The sequence below is a fragment of the Diadema antillarum genome, unplaced genomic scaffold (genome assembly GCF_040938485.1).
Source record: "Diadema antillarum isolate AM-2024a unplaced genomic scaffold, OU_Dant_1.0 seq00001148_RagTag, whole genome shotgun sequence".
Taxonomy (NCBI): domain Eukaryota; kingdom Metazoa; phylum Echinodermata; class Echinoidea; order Diadematoida; family Diadematidae; genus Diadema; species Diadema antillarum.
This window is the reverse complement of record NW_027271960.1, coordinates 754,059-768,075: the sequence shown is the minus strand read 5'-3', so window position 1 is coordinate 768,075 and position 14,017 is coordinate 754,059. Positions and strand designations below refer to the sequence as shown.

Here is a 14,017-nt window from a genome sequence, read left to right as displayed (position 1 = left end):
AACAAGTTATCATCGAATGTTCAAAAAACAAAATATATGCTTTTCAGCAATACTGTTGATTCTTTGAATTCAGAAATAGTTCTGGATGATTGTAATTTAGAAAGTGTGACATATTTTTAATTTCTTGGTATTTTTGTAGATAATAAACTTTCTTGGAAAATACATATTGATCATATCTGCAAAATTATTTCTCGCAATATAAGTGTTATGAACACACTGAATGCCTGAAAACATGGCCCATCCGTATTAGTGTTCAAGTACTACAATAAAAATACAAGTACTACAATAAAAATACAAGTACTACAATAAAAAATACAAGTACTACAATAAAAAATGGTAATTTAACTCTGGCTGTCCGTCTGTTCAAGCACGGCTTATAACGGCGGCCCTCTGCATTATATGTATATATTATATATTGTACTGTGAATCAAGTCATTATTGGCCATATAAACATTTTGTATGTTATTTAACGTTTCATTTGTCTTTATATACAAAATATGACTTACTATGTAATATGTCAATAATTTTCAGAATTGTATTTGTGTAATTGAACCTGCCTTTGTTATTTTTGTATTCTGAAAGAAAATATGAAATGCAGAAAATAAAATCTTTTCAAACAAACAAAAGACATTACTTGTGTTATACTCCTCTTTTATACTCCCTTACCTTAATTATGGAATTTTAGCTTGGGGCAATACTCATCAGACGCTGCTGAATATAGAGTGCTATTACTGCAAAAGAAAGCCCTCCGTATCATTTCCAATTCTCCCACACGTTCACATACAAATGCATTGTTTGACTGTAATAAGCTATTCAAAATCAACGAATTATCTTTATTTAACTTAGGCCAATTTATGTACATGTATGATAACAGTTTACTCCAACCTATCTTTGGTTCTATGTTTCAAAAAAAAAATCAATCATTCCCGACGCTCTAACGAGTTTCACTTACCACTTCTTCGAACGATTCTAGAAAAGAATACACTTATTTCGTAGTATGTACACTGGACCAAATTATTGGAATTCCCTGAATCACCGATGTAAAATCTGCTCCTTCTATATACCCCTACTCTAAAAGAAGATTGAAGTTTTTTCTTTTACAATTCTATAATGACGATCCCCAGAATCAGATTAGTTTATAGGCTTATTTTGTTACCCGTCCGCAAAATCTGCATTGCCGTTCTTTTTATTATTGTTACTATTGCCTAAGCTTTGACTATGATAAGATCTTCTTTAACCTATACTTCGCAGTTGAAGGGTTTGTTGTATATAATCTTTTTTCCCCTTCTTTTTCTTCTTCTCTTTCTTCCTCAAACCTCCGAGGATCGTTGTCTCTGTTGCATATTCCTGTCTATTCTGTTACCTCTTTGTCACACTATAGTCTTGTTTCCTCCCTTGTCGTCAAGTCAGTTTTTTGTTTCCTATACAGTAGTCTTGTTGCTGTCCCAGTCATGTCTCATGCTCATTATTTTGTTCGTTGTTGTTTTGTATGTAACTGTTTGTCCGTCTGTCTCTTAGTGGGCTGCCAAACTTTTTGTGCTGCTTTGTTGCTGTTTTCAATCAATTTTTGCATCGAGCTTTTAATACAAGAGGGGCCCACACTCTAAAAGCATTGTCTTTTTAGTGGGTCCCTCCGTCTTTTTCACACAGGGCATTTTTCGTTATATACCTCAGCAACTATTGCAATGTATCGCTACTGTTAGTTTTTTCTATTATTGTTGTTTTCTCTGTACAAATTTACATGCTTTGTTTCTGTCACTCAAGAAAGTGAGATTTACGTTTATATATTATTTTATTGTGGAAAAACGAATAAATTTGAACTTGAACATGATAGCCCAGTGAAAGGTAACCCGACTAGACGCCACGTGAAGCACCTGTCGCAACTTTTGTACAGCGCGCGACAAGGACAGGGGAAAGGTTGCACACCGCAGCCCACCGTACTTTTCATGGACCTACACGTAAAACACCACACAGACTAACGTGTGGCAATGCTACGTCAACGTTGCTCGTATACAAGTGAGTCGGCTCCCACCGAAATGTATCGCTCAAAGGTAAGTATCGTCTGAGCTCACCTTGTTTAAGTAATTAAACTTCTCAATGACTTTGATGTTTATTTGAATGGGCTCATTTTAGAGATGTGATAAAGGTGTTGTATGTGCCAGGTATACCAACTTGAAATAATTCATATCACTTTTTCAGAATTGTGGAATTAGATCGGTCCCACGTATTTCCCTTTGTGTAAGGTTCATTTTCAATTCAGTTCAATAAATTTATATCAACAGAGATGCCACAGGGAGCTGTCCAAATTTCCTGAAAATCACATGCGAGGGAGCGAAGCGACCGAGGGGGGGGGGGGGGGGGGGTGTGGGAGGGGGATGTCCCCCCTCCCACGGTAAGGACTTTTCGTTATTTTCAGAGTAGAATTATGGGTTCTGCCCACTTCTGGTGCATAATATAGTCTATACTCTAAGAGGGGATTTTCACTATTTCTGTGCTTAAATAATTGGTACTTAAGCCATGTTGTAATCAGCCAGTTGTAATCAACTATACACGTGCTTCTAAAATAAACATAGTATTAGTACAGTAAAGCTAATTACATGTAATTGATTCCAGCGCTGACACCTATCAGTATGTGAATTAGTATACTGTATAATAATTCACATACTGAATTACTGATATTTCTCATACTTGTCATACTTCTCATTCACATACTGAACTACTGCTTCTCATACTTCTCATTCACATACTGATATTTCTGTACAGCAATATATTATGCAGATGATCTCATATATATATAACCACAAATGTAATAATCCTTACCTGATCCGAGTCTTGGGGTAATGCATAATTATGGTCGGGGTCGCCTGTCAAGCTGCTTCGCGGTGTGCGGCGCGCGATTCACCTGCTTTTCTATAGGAAAAAAATCTCTGTTCTTTCAAGTTAACTGAAATAAGCGATTACTTTCGGTACTACAAGCCAATTTGAAGACCGTATATTTGAACAGGATAATACCGATCGTCGGTACTAGCGCTCGTATTAAATACGCATTCTCCAATTATTACAGTAATCAATGCAATGATGACACTCATCAAGTTGGGAAATGCTTTGAAAGAAAAACATCGTTGCTGCATGTATTATTAATACGCGTACGGAGGTCGCCGAGAGAGCTAGAGACGGAGAGAGTGAATAGGCGCATTATCTCAGTAGTTATTCACGCATTCCCGGAGGCGAATCAACAAAATACGAATTTTTTGCCAGCTTGCCGGAAATTCCGGAAAGCTTCCCTCTTTTTGGAAAAATCCGGAATTCCGGAAATTTCCGGAAACGTGGCATCTCTGTATCAAGGACTAGGCCCTACTTATTAATTAGGCTTAGACTGTAGTGATGACAGAATTCAATATCAGTCACTATGAATTTCTCCAAGTGCTGTATTTAACAGCTTCCTTTATTTCTTTGTCAGTGCATGTTTGAATGTATCCATACTTGTAAATAAGAATGTAAGATGAAGAGTACAGTTTTCTGCGATATGGTTTATGAGTCTGTCCCTAGCCTTGTGGCCTTGTGTAGTGGTCATCAAACTCTGAGGGGTAAGGTACAAAGTGAGTGTCCAGGCATAAGGTGACCAGATGATCAGGTGTTTGTATGCATATCCATACATTTTCAGATCTAGCAGAAATTAGAGTTCCCACTAGGACAATCGAATATGATTACCAGGTATTTCAAATAGTTATTGGCAAAAAGGCTTAACATATTGGAATTAACAAAAAAAAATCATGAGAGAGAGAAAAAAAAAATGGAAAAGAACAGTAATTTCTGATGCAAATCATGTCAGCATGTCTTCTTCATTTTTACAGTATCCGGATGATCCTGGAATGCACAATGCTGGGCGTGGTGGGTCTGTGCTGCCATCAGCCTTTGCTAAAAAGACTGACATTACATTTGTGGAGCGTGTCAGCAATAGCTTCACTGGTTCCCTGCTAGGGATTGGATTGATTGTTGTTGGCGTCTTCATCGTGGTATTGAATGAGGTATGGAGGAAAGAGATTGAGATTGATTTTTTTAAATTTTTTTTTCTATTTTTTTTAATGATACTGAATGAGTGTCACATGCTGGACAGAACACTGTAGTAACTCTTAAATGTAGTGAATGGATTTATGTATGTTGATTTCTATTTCTTAATCTGATTTTGTTTAAAAGATTTTTTTTAACATACTTGAAATATGGGCACTTTTCAACTGAACTATGAACTTGGCCTTCAGAATAATTGTTTTGTTTTGTTTTTATCTGCCGAGGTTGACAGCCTCGCATTTACTCAAAGAGAAGAACATTTCATGTGATGCCAACAATCCTTTTTTGGTTCATTATTTATGATTGTATGATTCTGTATGATACATAAAGCTCAGGGGAAAACACTGAGGATTTACTCAAGATTTAGCTTATGAATTAGAAGCCAAGTAACAAGCTTTAAATACAATGAAGATAGAGCAGTGATGCTAAGAAGATTCCCTATTTCTTGGTGATGTGCAATTTTATACTAAAGCATGAGAATCATTGTCTTCATGTGTTGTTAACATCTGAGCAAGTGTTATAAATACATGGAATTACTCATGTTGGTTACTGTTCCTGGCATTATCAAACTTTCAGGGCTTGGCTGCCCATGTGTCATGGAAGCTGGAGGAAGGCCTTAGAAACATTATACCTCTGGAGTCCAGTCAGGTGGTGTTTGCAGAAAACAACAACAAGCTTGTGCATGTGACTGGAAAACTGAGAACAACAGAAGTGAGTATAATACTATGTTCTGCTTCTAGTCCCTCTCTCCTGAAATGGGAAGTTTACACATGTGGATTGATTGAATGCAGCAACATAAGTTGAACATCAGTGAAAGTTTGAGGAAAATTGGATGCTCCGTTCAAAAGTTGGGAATTTTTCATGTTTTAGTGCCACTATGGCTGGACGAGTAGGCTGCAACAGCTTCTCACATCACACCAGAACAACGATATAGAGAAGAATGAGAATTTCATGATATGCCATTTTTCTACCATAATGAAAGAACAATTGACTTACCTCTTTTAGAAACCAGGGGGAACTAGAGAAGCACTCTGAGAGCACAGACCTCCGCCAAGCATGCAGCTCATTTCCACCACTGATCTTGTTCTTCCATAGAGATATCAGTGATTTCCACCCATACATACTTATAGCATTGTGTGCTGAAAGTCGCCCAATTTCCCAATATCGAAGCCTTTGTTATGTCATAAACCCTCAGATGCACGGCGCGCCTCGCCCTAGCAGAAACTAGAGCACGCACTTTAGTGCGCGCATGCAAACCTCAATACGCGCAGCCTGAACTCCCACGTTCATTGACCCTGCCTGCCAAAATGTCAAAAATCCTTAATAAATTCCCAAAAAATTCTTGGATCATTACCAAAATTTAATCATCTGTTACTTGTATCATTCTAAACCTTTCCTGCAAGTTTCACCCAAATCCATTAACTACTTTTTGAGTTATTTTGCACACGGACAAACTAACTAACTAACTAACAAACGAACACACAAACCAACGGTAACGAAAACATAACCTCCTCCCTTGGCGGAGGTAATGATATTACCCATGATATAACTTATACTACCATATGCCAACAACAAGTCAAAGGGTGTATACTGTATTATTCATATATTCATGTTTTGAAGTCACAGAGTCTATATTATTAGATGTATTGTTTTATTATGTACATGCCATTGCAAGTGGGTGTTATATGTACTGTCATTGTTTTTGTTGATATGCTGTTTTGATGTTTATGAATATATGTGTTTATTGTCCACACAGGGCTCTACGAACAACCGTGTTCAACTCACTGATGACCCACCCTGTGAAAATAAGACTAATGAATGAATAGATAGATAAATAAAGGGACTTGTACTTTTATTTTTTTAAATCAAATTTTGTGAAATTCTCTTTATATCTTTTTAAATTGTTCTGGTGTGATGTCACAAGCAGTTGTAGCCTTCTCATCCAGCCATAGCAGCACTAAAATTTTAAAAGTTCATAACTTTCGAGTGGACTATCCAGTTTTCCTCAAACTTTCACTGATATGTTCTACTAATATTGCTGCATTCACTTAATCCACATGTGTATTTGTGTAAACTTCCCTTGTAATGATTCATTTTGGACTCTTTGTACTTGTGGTAGCTCAATACTAGTTTTTAGATACCACTGTTATGTACACAAGTTACTCATAATTCTGGTGTTTAGGTTTGGCGATGAAACTACACATGTCAAAAACATTCGAAGTATGATGCAGATATTGATTTTAAAACTTCTCATTTTTTCTTCAGTTCTGGATTGTGTTGACTACTGTATCAATTGCCAGAGAAGATTATAAAACTATTTTGTATAAATATTTTCTGAGAAACTGAAGTAACAGGGATACTTTGATGTTGGATAAAAATATGATTGTATGCGATTGACAAACATTGGTCATAATCTGTCTTAGCTGAAAAAGCTTCTAACCACCTTCTGTCACATACTGGTAATTTTAAAACAGGAATTTGGGCCATGTTGATAACAAATGATCTGATTTCTGTCAAAGAGTTCAACAGAAGAAAAAAAAAACACATCTCAGATTACTTTAGATCTCTTCAAATTATCAAGTTATACTTTGGGAATGGAAAAAAAAAATCAATGTGGGAAGGGTTGTTAGTTCAGGGAACCAAACATTTTCACAAACTGTTCAGTAGAGACAGATTACTCACTCGTTTTAGACCTCAATGTGAAATGTGCAACAGCACAGTATATGATTGGAATAAATTTAATGTCCTTAAAAAATTGGTTTGTGTACTCAATTTAAAGATTTCCTTTCACAGTTATCTGATTTGACATCATGTAGAGACAAAGTAATTGCAAATTATTGTGGATGTATACCTGTAGTATTCATGGTAATTCATTTCATAACATGTTCTCTTCGTAGCCATTGGTCGACACAATATATGGCATATCTGTTCAAGCAGTCAAACTCCGTCGGCATGTTCAAATGTATCAGTGGGTAGAGCACCGGAGGTACAGTGAAGATTCAGATGAAGAGGTGCAGTATACATACAGTGAGTTGAACATTGATGTCCCTGTAGTTATATCTTGATGCTTGGCCACTTTTAACTACCAGTAATTAAAATCAACTTTCATATTTTTCATTCTTTGTTTTCAACAAGATTTCTCCATCTCATACCTCTAGCAATTATATTGAGAATCTCTTTATCTATGTTTCTTTGATAGTACAATGTAATGTGATACTGTGAATGTCCAAGCTCAGCTGGTTAACACTGATGAAGTATTCCATTGTGCTTCAACCCTTTTCATGTTGCTGTTACATAACATACCAGTTTTGTTGTCTTTTCTTGTGTTTAGCAAAAGAATGGAGAGCAGAGCTGATTGACAGTGACACATTTGAGAATCCTGCCAGACATACCAATAAGAAGTAAGCTCATGTTTTTACTCTCCCTTTTATTTTCACAATATTGAAAAAAGTTTTGGCCGTAGAAGATATTTTTACTTCGTTCCATTGTACTTCATTCCATGAGCAGAAAGGACTGTAGGTTATTGTCTCATGAGAATTATAAAAAACGAACCTTATATAGCAATAAATTCTGTTGATGCACACAGTAAAAAAAAAAAAGAGAAAGAGTTATAATGTGAAAATCATTTCATCCTAAACTTTTGCCCTCTATATACAATCAAAGTTTTTCACTTTCAAATTATCTTAAGCTTTGAATTTAAAGCAAAGAATAAGGAGGTGAGAAGTACGATGGTTTACTGGTTACTGCTGCGTCAGTGCTACTTTGGCACAAATGGTACAAAAGGCATGCCAGTAACTTCCAGTGCCATATCTGTGGATAATGGCAATAAGGAGATGGTGAGCATAGTTACTTCTTTGTGCTTGTAACTGAAAGTAGTGCACCTCAAAGAATCACAAGAAAACAACTTGTATGCTAAATATGTGTTCTGTCTTTTCTCTTATGTCACTTATCATTTTTGTCAGAGAGTTTTCCATCCAGGGAACCACATTTGTGGCCATTAGGGCATACCTGGGCAACTTCCAGCTGAAGGAGCCAATCAAAGAAAAGATTGACAACTTTGAGGTGCACATTGCAACCCAGCAACCCACAGACAATAGAATCAAGCTTCACAAAGGCTTCTACTACTCATCAGTTGAACCAACCAGACCAATGGTATGTGAGGGGTCTTGGCTTTAATACTCATGCCTTGTTTAGTTGGTGAAAAGATGTGACATCTGGTTGAGTTGATCTAACTTGTGCTCTACATCATAGAAGACATGAAGGTTAAGCATATGATTAAAAGATATTGTATATTTAGAAAGCTAATAGGGTATGTTAATTTGACTTTGTTTTTAAACATGCCACTAAACTGACATTAGTCTTAACCCATTGAGGACGAGTTCCCAAGTATACTCGGGCAGGTGTCCATGGGAAATGCATGTTGTAGCAAAATCAGTCCGTCTTCAACGGGTTAACACAGGGTCCTTAAAATCAAATCAAATTACATCTAGTATTTTATTGTGAGTTATGTCTCAGGTGCCTGCTGTGCAGCATAGCCCTGTCCTTGATGTTTGTCTGGCTTGCTCTTAGTACTGTCTGAATTCTGTGTGATAATATAGTAACCTAGGGCAACAGAAGTCTTTTGAAGGACATTAAAGTGTGATGTCAGAAAATAGACCCAGAAAGCAGAAATGCGTTGCATCGTATCATTTTAGGCGAGAACTACTCTCAAGACCCTGACACAAGATTGAGGTCATATTCCAATATTCAAACCAACTTTGATAATCCCTATATGAAGATTTGCACTGCTGTTGCAAAAGAGCTTGCTTTGTACACTATCCATCTCCTTGTAGCAGGGAGAGATAAATGATATGTGTTGATCTTTGATTCGAAGAGCGAGGACATGATGTATGTCATGGAGCTTGTTGAGGAGAAATATACGAAATTTCTAAAGAGGAGAATGAAGCAACAGATGTACACAAGCAGCACAAAATGATCAATTTGAAAAGAAAAAGTCATGAAAATGTCATATAATTTTTTCTTGCCCCATGTAGATTGGAGATGTCCGTGTGACGTTTAGCTACGCTGGAGTGAGTGGACCTGACAATAGTCCATTAGGACCGGCAAACAAGGTCAGCTTGACAATCTGTGTGTGGTGATACAAGTTAAAGGGTTAGAAAATTGAAGTTAGGTCTTATCATGCTTTCCTGGCAAGGTTGTTTTCCCCTTGTTTTGTTGTTGTTGTTGTTGTTGTTAGTTGTTTTGTGTTTTTAGAGACCAAAACAAGGTTTTATGATTGAGTGGGTACACATCTTGGAAATGAGAAAATCAAAGATAAAGAAAAACCCCAAACATGGGGGAAGTCAGTGTGGAACTGAAGTACTATCAGTTTTCAATAGTTGAGTTCTTTGAGTTCTTACTCAAAGAAAAGGTTCAAAGCTGGAGTGAAATTAGATGTCTTGAAACTGAGTACTTTAGAGCCTAAGGAGTCAATTAGATACAATGGAAAGCACATTTCTTACGCCAAAGAAGCAAAGGTAAGCCATGCAATGTTATGAATTGTCCCTTGGATTTGGTGAGTCACAGGTGTTGTGAGCATTTATAGTTTTCCGATATTTCATATTTATCATGAGCTGTATAAAACTTTGAACAGACATGGATTCAGGTATATTGTGTAAAGGTACACTGCATACCATTATGAGGCACAGTTATGATAAAGGTGTTGTGACATTGAGTTTACCCTTCCTACCCATTGTTTATGTTGTGATAAACTTGTTACAGGTTAGCATCATCGCAAAGCAAACAGGGGCCATGCTTACCAGCTATATGGACCCCAATGGAGAATCAAGAGAGATGGTGTACATGGGAGAAAGCTCAGCAGAAGTAAGCACCTGTCACCAACTTCATCGCCCATAAAGTCACAATGTGGCTATAAGGCATATTCTCAAACAATTTTTTGTCATTGAGTTTTGAGAATTCCTCACCAGGGAGTTTTATAAGGGAACTCCTCTTCACATTCAAGAGATTCTGAGATCTTGTCTGTGTAGCCCGTGACAGCTGTCGAATTCAGCCTGCATATTGCCTTGGATGTATTCTGCAAGATTGTGTAGTTAGATTTCCTAAATCAATTCATTTCTATAATTGACTAATTATGCAACTTTATGCACACAGTAGCTATTTGGGCCTGGTAATGCTCATGTAAACAATTGGAGTGGTGGAAAAACTTACCACAACAATGTCTAATATTGTACAACTTGGAAAACTGCTGTTCTCAAATAGTTTTAGTTTTAGTTTTTTTTTTGTATTTTGTTGTTTGGTTGTCTTTGCAATTTCTTACCTATCTCTGTGGTTTGAAAAATGGAGCAAGAAACAAAAATTTTAGTGGACAACACACTGTGACCTTGACCTTAAAACTTGCACAAATATTCAGGCATAGTAAATACATGATTATATAATTGTAAAACAAACTGGCAAACATAAAATGAGTGATTACTATACGAGTAGTTCTTCTCATTCCATGCTAATTCATGCATTATACAGATGGCAAATTTCATTTTTGGGCACATGCATGACTGCGAAATGTCCTGAGGCGTGATACTTGTCAGTCTAAAATGTTAAAATTTGGTATCAGAGGATGTGCAGGACTCTGTAGGCTCAAAAGATATGAAAGGCTAAATCGCAGGTGATGTAATCACGGAAAAAACATGGGGTGGGGGTGGGGGGGAGATTCCGTTCAAACTTGATGATTCATATTCAAATTGTAACAAAAAAACAAAAAACAAAAACATAACACCTGTCCCTTGCATGCTTTTAGAGATCAAAATATATTTTTATTTCTTTACTACTTTCACCTCATTGGGGCTAGAAATCATCTGGAAGTCTCCTCTAAAGTATTACGTAGTGTGTTACAGATCGTCATGCAAAATAATTCTGTTTGATCAGTCCTAATCAGTTCTGATCCTGGTGATTTTGATTGATTAGGAAATGCTGCTGAAACACCTCAAGATAAAGGATAAATTGACGTGGTCCCTCAGGATTGGTGGATGGCTCATGATCTTCCTAGGATTCTCTTTCATGAGACTCATCACATATTACATGAGTAAGTATTTCAAATTTGCCTGTGTTGTAGTGACTTTAGTCAAGCAGTGCTTGACATTAGCAGTGGCCTGGTTGTCCAGGGCCACTAAAAATTGATACCAGGCCACCAAATTTCCGTAGGCTTTTGGTTTTTTTTTGTGACCCAATCAGGCACCTAAGATTCAACATAGATTGTTATGTTTCTGTTTATTTAGGGCCACTGCATTCTCTTTCGGGCCACCAAACTGTCCGTTTTAAAGATTACCAGAGAAAAAAATGAGTGAAGAACCCTGTCAAAGGTTTGCTGATATGTTCAATCTGTGTTCTTCATAATTGGAATTTCTTGGCACCATGAAACATTGTCAGTGAAGCCAATATGAATGATGAGCAACTGTTTAGATTCCAGTGAATTCAGCAAATGAAAGTTTGCTTCAATCAGATATAGATTTTGAAAAAAAAAAAAAAAATATATATATATCTTCTAATGCAGGTACTTAATGGCAGAGTTCATGTGTGGTAGGTGTTTTTAGGATGATAATATATGAAGAAGATATCTATCTATGAGTGGTGGTTTTGTGGACAATTAAATGAACCCACTGTGTCATGTATTACTAGGAGGTCTCTCAGTTTCTGTGTAGACTTGAAGAGAACATCATATACAAGATTTAGTCATTGGGAGATGAGATGAAAGGTTCCAATACCATAGCTATTTCTAACGGGAAACATTAAGGAGAACATGATAGGTCACAGCACACCATGTTGCTGGTTACAGTTCGATATTCTGAAGATTTGATTCATTAATCCAAAGATGAAATAAGGTTTGTTGATGCGAAAATGAACAAAGGTTTGACATTCCGAAGGTTCATTAATCTGAAAATTACTGAGTTTCACTATTTTTAAGGTTCGTTAATCCGAAAATGAAACACGGTTCGTTTTTCTGAATGTTCGTTGATCCGAAAAACGAAATAAGGTTCGTCATTCCGAAGGTTCTTTAATCCAAAAATGAAAAAAGATTTGTAAGGTTTGGTAGTATGCAATGTCTTTATATTTTCTGATAAAGGAACCTTCTGAATGAAAAATCATATTTCATTTTCAGATTTATAACGAATCTTTGGAATAACAGAGCTTTGGAGTGATGCCACAGATGTTTGGATTAACAAGTCCTTTTTCATTTTTGGATTAACGAACCTCTAGGTTTAGGGAATTTGCATGTGTTGGAATAACAAACCTTGTTTTGTTTTGGGATTAATGGATCTTCGGAGTACCGAACATCACTTATATTCCAGTACCTGTTGTTGTGTAGCCATGTATGACTGTATGTCTGTATCCCAAGGGAGTTTACCAAGATTGCCCTCTGGAATGTGCATTTCAGACACGCAAGGACCAGATATTTACAGAGCACTCGATTAGCCACACGTTGGTTGAATGTGAGCTGCTTTGCTCCATGTGAAGCAGCAAAACTCTCCTTCATCAAGACTAAAGATGCAAGGGGGTCTGTGTTAGGGACAACAACAATCTATGCCCAGAAGAGAGCACACTCTATACTTTTTGTGAAGGGCAAGAATGGATAGTCGGTTAAACTGCAAGCAAGACATGCTGCAAAAATGGTTATATGATACCTATCTTTTATGGTGAATTCTGATATCCAAACAAGTTGTGTGGCACCAGAGAAATAGTTTGAAGTTAAATTGTTGGGATTTTTTTTAAAACTTTACAATAGGTATTGTGCACAAAAAGTTAGTTTGAAAAGGATTTGAAATAAATGAAACAGATATATGAGCAAACAAACAAACCAAGATGACTAAAACTTAAATGCCACAATCTCAGTTTTACCAATGGCTACGTTTACTCTCATCTAAAGTATGCAACTTCAAAAAGTTAAGTCTTTCAAGTACTGGTTAATTGTAACAGCTTTGTGAAATGCAATACACGGCACCTGTTGATGTCAAATATTATTGAGAATGCTCATGTGTGATTGAACAATTTATACGCAGCTTTTAGAGCAGCTAATTATTTGTCTTCTTTGTCTCACCCTTGTAGTGGATCTAATACCAGCGCTTCAGAAGATTGCTGCCTTTGGTCTGACGAACTTCAACCTATGTCTCTCCTTCTCCCTGGCCATGTTCTTTGCTTCCACTCAGTATCTCATGACGAGACCTCTACGTGCACTAATTATGATGATTGTAGCATTACTGCCATTCATTATTGTCTTTATGAGGCAAAGACTATCAAAGAAAAATAATCTGAAAATATGAAAGTGTCCTATGCATGTTTTTGATAGTATTCAACGTAGTGACATTTGCTATTTATTTCATGTTAACAAATACAAAAATTTACATTTCCTTATAAAGAGAGCCAGAAATTATATCTTATCAAGGAACCTTTCTATGTGTTGCTTCCTGTTCCCTGCTTTAGTTGATTTTCGGTGATACTGTAAAAGTGGAGATTTTTTGCACATTTTATGCAACATGAAACTACTGCGAAAATAAAAGCATGTGAATTTTCTTGTTTGTCATAGGTATACTATGTATTCTGTGTTGTTTCTGCAGAATTAAAAGCATGCAGAATTCGTCTTACTTATCCTAGCGTAAGTAACTTTCCACTTTTACTCTACAGACTAAGTAAAAATATTGTAAGTGCTACGCATTTGACATGAAAAAAAAAGGTTCCACTTTCAGTGTTGGATCAGACTGTCTGCATTCATGTCAGTCTTTCTAACTGGGTTGTTTGAAGTGTTGGGAATGAGAAATTTGTAACTAACAGATTTATACACATGTACGTAACAGGAGAGATTTGTGTATAAACAAACATACAAGCAAGTAGAATAACTGCAGTAGATTGATTAACATTCATTAACTTTTTTTTTCTCTGTTTTCAAGTAAACCTGACAAGC

At 36.5% G+C, this 14,017-nt stretch overlaps 1 protein-coding gene across 1 annotated transcript; it reads left to right on the top strand.

Annotated features, from left to right (window-relative positions):
• The first annotated feature begins 1,992 nt into the window (after positions 1 to 1,992).
• LOC139744250 (transmembrane protein 43-like) lies at positions 1,993 to 13,527 on the top strand. The gene is made up of 10 exons (XM_071654694.1): positions 1,993 to 2,051; positions 3,855 to 4,028; positions 4,645 to 4,779; positions 6,966 to 7,095; positions 7,400 to 7,469; positions 8,031 to 8,220; positions 9,102 to 9,179; positions 9,829 to 9,930; positions 11,029 to 11,146; positions 13,165 to 13,527. The coding sequence occupies exons 1-10, from the start codon at positions 2,037 to 2,039 to the stop codon at positions 13,377 to 13,379; spliced, it is 1,227 nt and encodes a 408-aa protein (XP_071510795.1). The 5' UTR covers positions 1,993 to 2,036; the 3' UTR covers positions 13,380 to 13,527.
• The last annotated feature ends 490 nt before the right edge of the window (positions 13,528 to 14,017 follow it).